The sequence below is a fragment of the Sciurus vulgaris genome, assembly GCF_902686455.1.
Source record: "Sciurus vulgaris genome assembly, chromosome: 12".
Classification (NCBI taxonomy): Eukaryota; Metazoa; Chordata; class Mammalia; order Rodentia; family Sciuridae; genus Sciurus; species Sciurus vulgaris.
In genome coordinates this window covers 57,844,563-57,856,612 of record NC_136473.1, presented here as the reverse complement: position 1 = coordinate 57,856,612, position 12,050 = coordinate 57,844,563, and the positions used below count along the sequence as shown (strand labels likewise).

The window sequence follows — 12,050 nt, the reverse complement described above, 5'->3', positions numbered from 1 at the left end:
TGGCAGCAAGATTGAGGCAAGGCTATAGCTACAAAGAGACAGAGCATCGCAGGATCTCAGCCAAATCCCATGGAGTCAGGACTGCAGGCCATAGACGAGGGCAGCATCCACTTTAGGGCCTCCTGTGTGTGACAGTTGCTGGGGCAGGGTGGGGTAGAGCAGTTCAGAGATATTTAAAAATCATTAAGGATGAAGGTTTTTTCCCCTTGTTTTTTCAGTGTAAGGATGTAAATCCACCAACACCCTGCTGACAGATCTTAAGTCATTGCTTCTCTTGCATCTCTCTCCTGCTCAGAAGTCTGTAGAGCTGTGATTCCTACAGGTTAGGGTCAAACACTTATCCAAGCATTCAGAGCCGTCCACAAATGGCCCCAGTCAGTCCTACCCCATCATCCCCATCGCTTCCCCATGTCCCCACTCCTGCCCCCTGCAGTGTCTCCACCATCCTCCTCTCAATGGGAAGAGGTTGGGGCTCAAGTCTCAGCTCCATCACCTTCACCTCTGCAAACCCGTGCAAGCCCTCAGCCCCCTCCTCTGCCAAGTGGGGATGAAGAATTTGTCCAGTACTGCTCCTGAGGGCAGGGACTGAGTTCCCGAGTGCCCAGTCCTGAGTGAACCTTCACAGAGGCTTATGAGTGGCAAACCAGCCTCCCCGCCACAAAAGGAAGGTCCAGCAAATTCTCTGTGCCACTGGCGACACTGTCATGGGATGGACAGCTTTGCCTCTCTGTAACTCCCATAGGGTCCTGCTCCCCCAGGCTTGGTGCCAGGAACACCGGAGGGGCTTGATTGATCTCAAATCCGTAGTTCTTACACTTTAGTGAACTTCACCATTCCTTGAGGTAGGGATGGAGCTTGTTTAGAAATGCAAATTCCTGGGCCACCTCTTGGATATTCAGGAAATGTCAGGTGGGGCCCAGGCATTTGTACAAATACCACAGGTTATGATGCAGGTGATCTGAGTCTGAGGATGCACTTGATGTTGGCTAGTCTTTTCGTCCACAGGCCACCTGCTGTTTTCAAGGCAGGTGCCTGCTGGGGCTGGAGGCATGAAGGTGCAGGCTGGACCTCAGGTCAGAGCTGATGGCTGTTGTTAAGAGGAGGAGAGGGAGGATGGGCATGGTCAGTATCAGAAATCAGCCTGTGGCATTTGCTGGAAAATGGATGGAAATGGAGAACATCATGCTCAGTGAAATAAGCCAGTCGCAGAAAATCAAGGGTCGAATGCTTTCTCTCATATGTGGAAGCTAGAGCAAAATAAAGGAGAGGAGGATCAGATGTCATAAAGATAGAAGGAAGATCACTGGAGTAGGAGATGGAGAGGGAGAGAGGAGGGACGGGTAAAGGGAGGAAACGTGGAAAGATTTTTTAAAAATCATACTATGTGCACATATAAATATACCACAGGGAATTACACCTTTATTTATAAGTGGGAAGAAACAATAAAAAAAATATATGAATGAAAGGAAGATCAGTAGAGGAAGGAGGTGGGGGAGGAAAGAGGAGAGGGAAAGTGTGTTGGAAGGACATGAAACTGAAATTGAATTCCATGCATGTATGATTTTGTCAGGATGAGCCTAAGTACTATGTATAACAATAACACTCTAAGAAAAGAAAGAAAATCATGCCATGAGCTCAGGCTTCATTCAGTCTTGGGTCTCAGGAGTAAGGGTGTGGGTGGGAGCAAAGGCCACCTGTGGAAGACAGAAGGAGCCAGCTAGTTGGTCAGGGAAGAGCAGAAACCAGCGTTCAGAGAAAACTGACAACCAGGCAGCTTTTTCCAGGAGCAGGAACCAAGAGAAATGGGCACATGAGAATGATCCCCTGAGTCCTGATTTCCCAAGTGTCCTGCTCTTGGGTCCAGGCCTGCTTTTAACATGTCTTCCTCACCTGGAGGTGACAGTGTGGACAACAGGAGCACAATATTGATATCACACAGAGGTGTGCTCAGCACCCACTTGTGATGATCACCTTGAACAAGATGTTTAATTCCTGAGTCTGTCTGTCTGTCTCTCTTTCTGCAAAGTAACAGCCCCCAAAATATTCATTTCCTAATCCTCAAACCTATGAAAATGTTATCTTGAGTGATAAAAGGGACTTTGCAGAAGTGATTGAGTTAAGGATCTGGAGAGACAGGACAATGATCTGGGATTATCCCAGTGTGCCCTTATAAGAGGCAGGCAGGAAGATGAGGATATATAGAAAAAACATCACTTCCATATGATGATGAAGGGATCACAAGCCAAAGAATATAGGGACCTCAAGAAGCTGGAGAGAGCCAGGAAATGGACTGTCCTTTGGATCCTCCAGAGTGACCAACCTGAAGTCCCATTTCAGACTGTTCTGACCACCAGAACTATATAAGAATTATTCACATTGCTTTAAACCACTAAGTTTGTGGGAACTTGTTATAGCAGCCATGGGAAACTGATAGACAGAGAATGCAGCATTAGTGCCAGGCTCAGAGCCCAAGTACAGAAAGAGCTCAGTTCGAGTACAACTCAGCAAAGGTGGCAATATTACACACAGGGGTCAATCTTAGACAAGGCAAGAATGTGAGTACACCCACCATGTTGCTTGGCACCTTGTGGAGACCCAGTAGGTCCCTGTCCTTCTGCTGCAGGTCTGGGTGGCTGGGGGAACCCCGTCAGGGAGCAGTGTAGGAGACCTGCCCTGGCTTATGCCCTCTCCACCTTGCAGGTCTCTGGTTCTCAGCTCCTGTCCCTTGGTAATCAGTGTGTGTGCTGGGGGGTCATTTCCTGGCCCTCCAGCTCTCCTGATTTTGCCTCTGTTGTTGGTTTCTGTCTCCTCAGTGACACCTACTCTTACATTTGACTCTTAAACCCTTGGAATCTTTCCTGCCTAAAGTTGACGTTTTCCAACTGCCATCTCTTGTCCTTGCAGGTGGCTGCCCTGTTTCTTCTTCATGGCACAGACTACTTGTCATGCAATTTCTTTGTCCCACCCCCCCAAAGGCTCCATGACTGTGCTGGGCCCTTGGCAGTCCTATGCGACACCTTCCCCAGGGAGTCCACCACCCTCTCTAGTTTGGGCTGGCATCTGAGCCGGGCATCGACTGCTTCTGTCTGAGCTCTGAGAGAGTAGGCTGCTGCTGAGCCTCAGCCTGTGAGGAGCATGTATGCCTCTTTGTCTCCCAGCACCTTCTGAAGGCTGTCCCCTCTGGCCTCTCACAGGGACGTTCGTCTCAGCCTTCACTGTGCTGTGTGGGGCCCGCACTGACCTCCCGGACAGGCACGTGTGCTGTGTCTTCTGGCTGAACATCGCAGCGGCCCTCATCCAGATCCTCACGGCCATCGTCATGGTGGGCTGGATCATGAGCATCTTCTGGGGCATGGACATGGTCATCCTCGCCAGTGAGTAGCTGCTAGTGGCATGCCTTCCTGTGGGTCTGAAGCCTGGAGGCATGCGAGGGCTGAAGGAGTGGCTCAGGGATCGGATGAACTTGGGAGGCCTTCTTGGCTGATCACACATCTGCTCACCTCCTGAGGACAGGTGCCCTGGAGGGCTCACCCAGGTCCTCCTCACTACTGCCCATGACGACTTGGCACAGGGGACATTCCCTACCACACCTGGCCAGGACACCTGTGGGGAATTGAGTAGGCAGGGTCTCCTCTCTGACAACAGAGACCCAAGCCTGCAGGCATTTGTCCAGGAAACAACCTGCCCCCAAGACTGTGTAGCCCTGGAAGTGGCCTGAGTGGGCTCAGCCCCCTGTGCCAACTCTTCACTGACTCCATTCTGCAGTTTCCAGAAAAAAGGACAAGGCCATGGGATGCACTTGCCCACAGGAAATCCTACACTGTGTTTCTTACAGCTAGGATTATGTAATTCCTCCTCGGGTTAAACTAAGCTCTTTGTTCATCAGTGTTAAAACTTTTCCAGTCCTCATTTGGAGGGAGTGGACCTTCACCAATCTAATGCAAACCCAATACAGACACAAAACTATTTTGCCGAAGGGCATAAAGTTACAAACTCAAATTTACCTAAGACAACTTGATTATTATTTTAAAAATAACCAAGCAAAACTTAAATCAGACATCACCTGCCTTGAGCAGCTGCACAAGTCTCCCTTTGCCACTGTCCAAGTTCTCAAATAATCAGGGCCTCAAATAATCAGAACCACATCTCCCCGGGCACTTTGCCCCACCCCACCCCACCCTGACTCCATACCTCTCATTGGGTCCCACACCCAATAAAACCACTGTGGAATTGGCAGTGCCAAAGGTAATCTGTGCTAGGTGAGGGCAGCAGAGGCAGAAAGAGAAGCCCAGGGTTCAAGGAACCTTGAATGATCTAGAATAATCTAGAATGACCCAAGCCTGAGTTTGGGGTCCTGTGAAGGTGCAAGACCTAAGACACGTACAATGCTAGGGCCAGGACCAGTGACTGATCAAGTCATCAGGTCAGAGAAGATGCAAGTACCTGAGCCTGAGTAAGACCTGCAATCAGTGTGGGTCAAATAGGCTGCCCAGAAGTGGATTCTCCAGGGGCACAGGTAAGGGAGGAAGTGGGTTGACTGGACTACTAGAGCATCCCAGAATTAGAGCAAGCCAGGCCCATTCTGGGCAACCAGGGGCAGCCAGAAATGGGAAGAGGAACAGCAGGCCGGGCCGGCAACTGAGTGTGGACTGTCCCGGTGAGGGATAAACTGATAAGCAGCAAGGGAACCACTCCTTCCTGCTGGAGAGGGCCCTTCTGGGGCAGTGGCTGCTCCCGCAGGGAGGGCTCTAGGAGGTGATCCTGGAAGAGTCAGCAGAGACCAAGGTAGGCCTGTATAGCCCCCGAGTGGGGACTTATTCTGTGTCCAGGGGCCACTTACATGTTGTAGGAGAGGTTCAGAACTTTGCTGATTCAAAAGAACTGCTACCAGCCCTCTGGTAAGTCCTGAAAGCAGCCTGACAATGTCCCAGAGAGAACTGGCGTGCTTTCCTAGGGGCTTGCAAGATGATCTACAGGCTCCTGACCTTGTTTCCAACTAGAACCTTGGAAGGCCACGAAGGCTGCCCTGGTTTCACACCTATGAACCCCTCTTAGTGCCTCATCAAACCAAGTGTCTGGCCAGGTGGTGGGACTTTAGTGTGTTAGTCAGCTTTGTTTTACTGTGACAAATACTGAGATAAATATACTTAGAAAAGGTTTCTTTTGGCTCACAATTTTGGAGTTTCATTGCTTCAGTCCATGATTGGTTGTCTCCATTGTTTTAGGGTATATAGTGAGACAGCATATCATGATGGAGCAAAGCTGCTCACCCCACAGCCAGGAGTCAAAGGAAAAAGAGGAGGTGACCACAGTCCCACAGTCCCCTTTGAGCCCCAGTAACCTAAGCCCTCCCACCAGGTTCCACCTCTTAAAGTTTCTTCCACCTCCCAATAATAACACTCTGGGCACACACAGGCCGTTAGGGAACATTCCAGATCTGCAGGATAAGCATCTCTTGCTCCTCCCTTCCCATCCCCGCAATCCCTTCCTGTGAATGAGAGTTGGCTCCTTAGACCTGTGGACACTGGTTCTAGGGAGCTGTCTCTTGAGATATCTTGGGGGTGGGTACACAAGAAAAACAGTCACATGACCCTCTCGTGCCCACTCACCTTGCCTGACCACCAGAGTCACTCACCCATCTCAGCAGGGGATGCCTTTGCACTTTTTCCAAAAATTGCACCCACCCTCAAAGGATGCATGCTTGCCATTTGTGCAATGGGCAGGGATTGCTCTGAGCAACAGTGGAGTGTGTGTGTACCTCTGGGTGGCTCCTATAACTGTCCTAGTAGACAGCTGGATAAGGAGCAGTTCTTTCTGGTGTCACCCCAGGCCCTTCCTGTGAAAATGAAGGAAATGTTTCAGATGTGACAACACAGGTTGATTTTTCATATGGCATCCTCCAGGATGTCATCAGAAACCACAGCATCAAGAAAAACTCCTAATAATCCAAAATAAGGCTGAGGGGAGAAAGAGGGGGGTGGGGGAAATGGGGTGGGGGAATTCCACCAAAATAGAGGAAAGATCCATAGAGCAGATGAAGGGGATGAAGCGGGAGAAACTCTCAACTCTCAACATCAAGTATAGCCGCAAGACACTAACTTCAGAAAACCTGTAAGTAAATTGCAGATAGATCAGTGAAGCAGAGGGAGGGGAGCCGGGGAGGAAGGAGGAGGGAAAGCGGGAAGTGCTGGGGACTGAATAAGAGCAAATTATATTCCATGCTTTTGTGATTCTGCCAGAATGAATCCTAATATATGTAACTAAAAAGAATCAATAAAAAAGGAAAAGCTCCTACAAGGGCAATCAGAGAAATACAGATGAAAGTATAAGTTAAAGTCAAGATCTTACAAGCATGCTGCCCTATTCGTATTAATAATAACAAGTAACAATCAATTATAGCCTGTCTTGGTAAGTAAGCCTGAGTTAGTAAGTACTTGGTAACTCTCTGGAGGGTTCCTTCTACAGCTATACCCATGGCAGACGTTGCTAATCCATCATGACACTTTTAGTCCAGGGCTTCAAGTGGTCACTATTGATGGATCCAAGATGTCTGCACAGATATTTGCCATCCTTGGGCCTGGGTATTTTCCAAAGCATTAGGTTTTATACATGTGGCTCCTGGTCACACACACAGGGCAAAATCACATGACCCAAAAAGCAGGGTTGAGACCAGAACAGATCATCTCAGTACTTTTAGGTTGTCACAGCCAAACCTGCCCTGCACTGTCACTCCTGAGATTCATCCAGAATTCATGGGGAGGCATGGGCTGGGGATGAAAAGAATGAGGGCAGGAGGTGAGCAGTGGTGTGGCCTGGCTGAGCTGTGGGGGCGGGGGAGGTACTGGACAGAGTTGCTTGGCAGAATTGCCCTGTATCCCCTGCCATCCCTAATGGGCCCACCGCTGAGCACCCCTTGTCAGAGAACTTGACTTCCAGGAAGTCACTGGCTCAGCCCCTGTTCCACCTCCCAGGACCCTCCATGGGTCCCCTCCCATTGTATATTTCAGGCATCCCTGTGGCTTCTGTTTTCAGACCGTATTTTCTTTCTCTCCTCTTCCTCCTGCTGCCTCCTGTCTCTATGTTGCTGCAGTTTCCCAAGGTGAGTCTGCTGATGGGTGCATGGGCCTGGGGCTGTCCAGGGCCTTCTCCTCCCTGTGGACTCTCACTCCTACCCTAGAAGCCCCATTCTCCCAGTTAATCAACAGGCTTCTATTTTTAGCTTTATATTTTGGAAAATGAATACAGATGGAAGAGAACCCCTAAAAGCCCACACCAGCTTCAAGCTTTCATGTCCGCTTCTGTTTCATCTATTACTCCCACCGTCTCTCCCACCCCAGCACTGGATTGTCAGCACCTAAGTTGATGAGTAATCTGCTAGATGAAGAGGGAAAACCTGGTGAAATCCACTGACGCTCCTTTTCAGGCTAAGATAATTAGTTGATGGGGGTAATGGCTCAGCAAATCCACTCAGGTAATTTCGGCCATGTAATTTCACCCAAACATATTAGCAATGATTTCTTAACATCATCAGTGTTTGTATTTTCCCAAAGTTGGTTGGGGATGTAGCCCAGTGGCAAAGCACTGGCTTAGCGCATGTGTGTGCGCGCACACACACACACACACACACAAATACACACACACTCACACACATTCTAAGGGTCTCATGTTATCAGCAATGTTTTCCAGGTTCCAAATGCTCCATCCCCTTTTCCTGTCCCCACAGCCCAGCTGGTTGAACAGCCACATGATGGTTGCTTCCTCCTGTGTGCCGCCTTCCTGCCTCCTCTCCACCTGTATCAGAGGCCCAACACTTGCTCACTTACTTGCCTGTACTTTTTCCCAAGGCTCTGAATTTTTACTCTCACACCAGGCCAGCCTGGTGGAGCCGTTTCAGTGCAGCTGTTTCTGGAGTGTGAATTCAGAAGCACATCAATAGCCTTCCAACCTCTACCCTAAACACCCTTTCTCATATATTCCACAATTCTTGACTCATCCTTTCATTTTCTATTTGAAAGCCAAAGCCCTTGGGAAAAGTCATTTTCTGACATATCAGTCATTTATACCATAGTATGAATAAGCTCTCATGAGCATATTCTGGTCTGGGGACACTGCCTGGAGAATTCTTAAAGGCAATGGGAGTCTAACCATCTCTCTTCTGCTTCCTCCTCACAGGGTACAAGGAGCAGGGCATCCCACAGCAGCTGTGAGCCCGCAGGACCCACCAAGGAAGTCCCAGGGGCCCTGCAAGGGCTGCACCAGGCAGCTTGTGGCACAAGGACCTTTACATGTTCTTTTCTGCTGTTTCCTGGATTCAGGGTGGAAAAGGGGGTATTTTTAGAAATATTATTTATTTTGAAAACGCATCTGCTTTTCTCAGCAGGCTCTGAGGGCTGCCAGCCCCTCCTCCTGCCCGGGGAAGCATGGTAGGCTCAGGCACGAGGAGCACTGGGGCGTGGGGCGGAGATGGGCAGTCGACAGAGAGGTTGGGATGCTTCTGCAGCCTCACTTTCACCTGGCGGCACCTACTGCCCACTGCAAGGGTATCCCAGAGCTGCGGGGTTGGGATGCAGTGGTCCCTGTCCAGGTGATCCGGGGCTTGCTGAGGGGTCAGGACTGTGGAGGACACTTCCTCTGGGTCCCCACTCCTGCCTCAAACACCTGATGACCCTAGTGTTTACTATGTGGTCTTCTGGGGGCAGCACCAGAGTGCAGTTGAGGATGACCAGTTGCCAGTCCAGCATGGAAAGGTCCACTGTGCTCACAGCTGGCATTGGGGAGAGCATGGGTCCCCACAGGCCTGACCACACTTAGCCTCCTTACCACTGATATCTAACAGCAGGATGTGTTTGGACCAGTATTTCCCTGGGTGGGAGGGCAAGTGGCTCTGTCCCTGGGGTGAAATTGCTGGAATTGCCAGATGTTCATACACCAAAGTACCAGGCTGAGGTGTGAGTGGGCATGGACTGGCCACTTTCCTTTTTATGCTTAAAACCATTTCTGGTCCACAGTCCTTTATCTGAAATCCTTGGAACCAGATGTGTCTCTGAATTAGGAAATTTTGGATTTGAGAAAGATGGTATGATCTATTTTCTGCATATTTCCTAACACCCTGGCAGAGTCTGGAACAGCCCACCCACCATCAAGCACATGAGTATTTCTGTGGAGAAACATGTGAATAGTCAGATTAATTGGGATCAATAAAAACTGTAAATAGCCTTGCCTATTCAGGTCAGATTTTGCCACTAAGTAAGTTGTGGGAGAAAGCCTATCACTGGATGACTCCTGGAGTTTCAGAATTTCAAAGCAATTTAATGAGGTGGTGGACCTCAATCTGAAGAATCCTATTGCATACAGATGCATGGAGGTGAAATTGTTGGCACCGCATAGGGACCCTCCAGTTGCACAGGAACCACTGGGCTCCTTTAAGCAGCTTCTCTGAAAGTGATTGCTGCAGAGTTAGATTTTAGTGGAGGAAGAAACCAAGAGAAGGTGTGCTGACTGCTGTGGATCAAGTACTAGTCTGAAATTGAGAAAGGAGATCCAGGGGCTGGGGTTGTGGCAAATGGTAGAGCGTTTGCCTAGCATGAGTGAAGCACTGGGTTCGAGCCTCAGCACCACATAAAAATAAATAAATGAATACATAAAGGTATTGTGTCCATCTACAACTAAAAAAAAAAATTTAAAAAAGAGAAAAAGGAGATCCAAAATTATAGTGGGAGGATGGACATGTACGTGTGTCGAATTTCTTTCATTCCCTGACATAGGAAGTGATGATACGTGGGACGGGTCCAAGGGTCAGTTCCAGACCCCACTGGGCTTTGAGTCATTGGATGTGTCCTTGTTTAAGGGACTTTTCTTATCTATCAGAGGCTCTGTCAAAACCCTACTGGGGCTGGAGCAGCAACCCAGCTACACTGCGGGATGCAGGCTCTAGGGAAGCTGTGCCCACTATGCTGAGGGTCCCAGACCACCTACCCCCACTAGTGGGCTATCTAATTACAGTCCTGTGGGGAGCAGACTTTGGGATTCCCCACAAACTGAACTGTTCCCTGACATCTGTGAGGAATGGGGCCTGTCTTGCCACTCACTCCTGGCCCCGCTCTGGGGCAAGTTCTCTGCTTCCCTGCTGTCTCTTTCATTGCTGCCTGGGTGTGGGTGGCACTTTTTGAGCACCTGGCAGTGTCTCAATGTTTTCCTGGGCCCCCGTTTTCCTGACCTCAACCCCAGCTTTTATTGCTTCTTCTCCTATTTGGACTTTAGGTGTGGGATCAGATTTGGTTCCACCCAAACAGCCAGAGCCTTTCTCTGTGTGAAAATGGACCCTCCAAACTGCCAGCCCACTGCTCTCGAGGAAGGTGCATCAGAGAACGGGACTGCCCCTAGAACCCGAGAAAACAGCATCCACAGAGGAAATAATGGGTCCCAGCCACCCCCTTCCAACACCGCCAGCCCACAGCCCTTCACCCCAACAGCCCCCAGAAACTGCTTGACTCCCCCTGAGTGCTGACAAGTCTTGGGAGGGGCTACCTCTATGAGTGAGAGGGAGGAGCTTATTTTCCTGGCTTGGGGTGGGGGTGACTGCTGAGGGAGTAGAGGAGAGGTAGCAATTTGTGTCGGGTGTTTAGTGACACAATCCAGACGCAGGTGGAATTTTCTTGAGTGGCAGGTGTCACCATGTGTGGGATGGCTTAATACAGGGGTTTGTGAGCTTGACAGGCCACCTCCTCCCCACCCGACACCGTCCCCTCATCTGAGGGCTGTGTCTCTGCATTTGGGAACACATCAGGCCAGGAGGAAGCCCCTCCGCAGGCAAAGGATGTGTGGGAGAAGGTAGGGGCCCCCATCTCCTGAACAGTGAATCTGTGAGGGTGGCCACGTGGGTGGGAACAGCTCAGAATAGCGACCTGCTGAATTAGACCATGATCATAGCTTTATCAGTAGATAAGGACAGCGGTCAGTTTGCTCCAAGACATCCAAAATGACCACCTGGATGGTCGGAGTTCATTGATTAAACAAAAAGGAAAAGTAAGGTTCTGGTGCCAATGAGTGCTTGACTGACACTCAGCCTGTCGGTGACACAGAGTGGAGTTTTGCCTTGATGGTATGGCACAAGGCTGATGGTTCAGAGGTGGCAGGGCATGTTTCAGAGTTCAGCAGGATGCTCCCTGGCTGGAGGTGTCAGGGGCAGGAGTCACAGGCTTGTGGAGAGCATCGCAGTGAATGAGACACTCCCAGGACATAGTTGTGACATTGAGATCAGGGTGACCATTTCCCTTTGGCCAGAGTGGGACCCTGGAGCAAGAGTGAGGTACCTGGCAGCCTGGGTATGTCCTGTGGACAGAGGTGACTGTCGAGTAGGCCAGGACAGCCAGGACCTCATGGGAGCAGCAGGAGGCAGACGGCTCCTGCACTGGCCCTGGCACTCCTGGAGCCTGCTGTGCTGCTGGGCCCTACCCCAGTCCCAGCCCCAATCTGACAAACTGCTGGCCTTTCCTTGGTCAAGCCTCTTTGAAGGGACAAAAAGAAGGGACATGCAGCATGGTTCCCTCCCAGACCACTGCGTCCAGCTCCAGGGAACAGCCGCCACGTGTAGAACCCTCACCCAGCATTTTATCTCCTGTTACCCTTCTCAACAGCCTGGGAGGGAAGATCCTTGTGCTGAGTTTTCAGATGTCAAACTGAGACCTCAAGAGAGTAAATTCCATGTCCCCAGATACACCTGGTATGGCAGAGGTGGGGAGTGGCCAGGTCTGGCTGCCTCCACCACCAGAGCCAAAGAACTCCTGACAGCCCTGCCCGGAAGAAGGAAAGGATCACAGGGGGCCTGGAGAGGGCCCCCTCAGAAGTATAGGGTGGAACAAACAAACAGTAACCTCCTAGGGAGACCCACAGGGCCCACAGCGCTGCCTATTCCCACCTTCCTGGGCAGCCTCAAGCCCACACTTCCTGCTTACTGAAAAGATAAGATGATGGTGGGATGATGGTGGTCAGAGAGAGAGAGAGAGAGAGAGAGAGAGAGAGAGAGAGAGAGAGAGAGAGAGAGAGAGAGA

General features: G+C 50.3%; 1 protein-coding gene across 2 annotated transcripts in view; it reads left to right on the top strand.

The window, feature by feature from the left end:
- Positions 1 to 12,050, top strand: part of STUM (stum, mechanosensory transduction mediator homolog) — a 76,666-nt gene that overhangs the window by 57,703 nt on the left and 6,913 nt on the right. For both annotated transcript variants that reach the window (XM_079106641.1, XM_079106640.1), the window contains 2 exons: positions 3,195 to 3,374; positions 8,173 to 11,983. In XM_079106641.1, coding sequence (XP_078962767.1) covers positions 3,195 to 3,374; positions 8,173 to 8,207 — 215 coding nt within the window. In that variant the 3' untranslated portion in view covers positions 8,208 to 11,983. The remainder of the gene's footprint in view (positions 1 to 3,194; positions 3,375 to 8,172; positions 11,984 to 12,050) is intronic.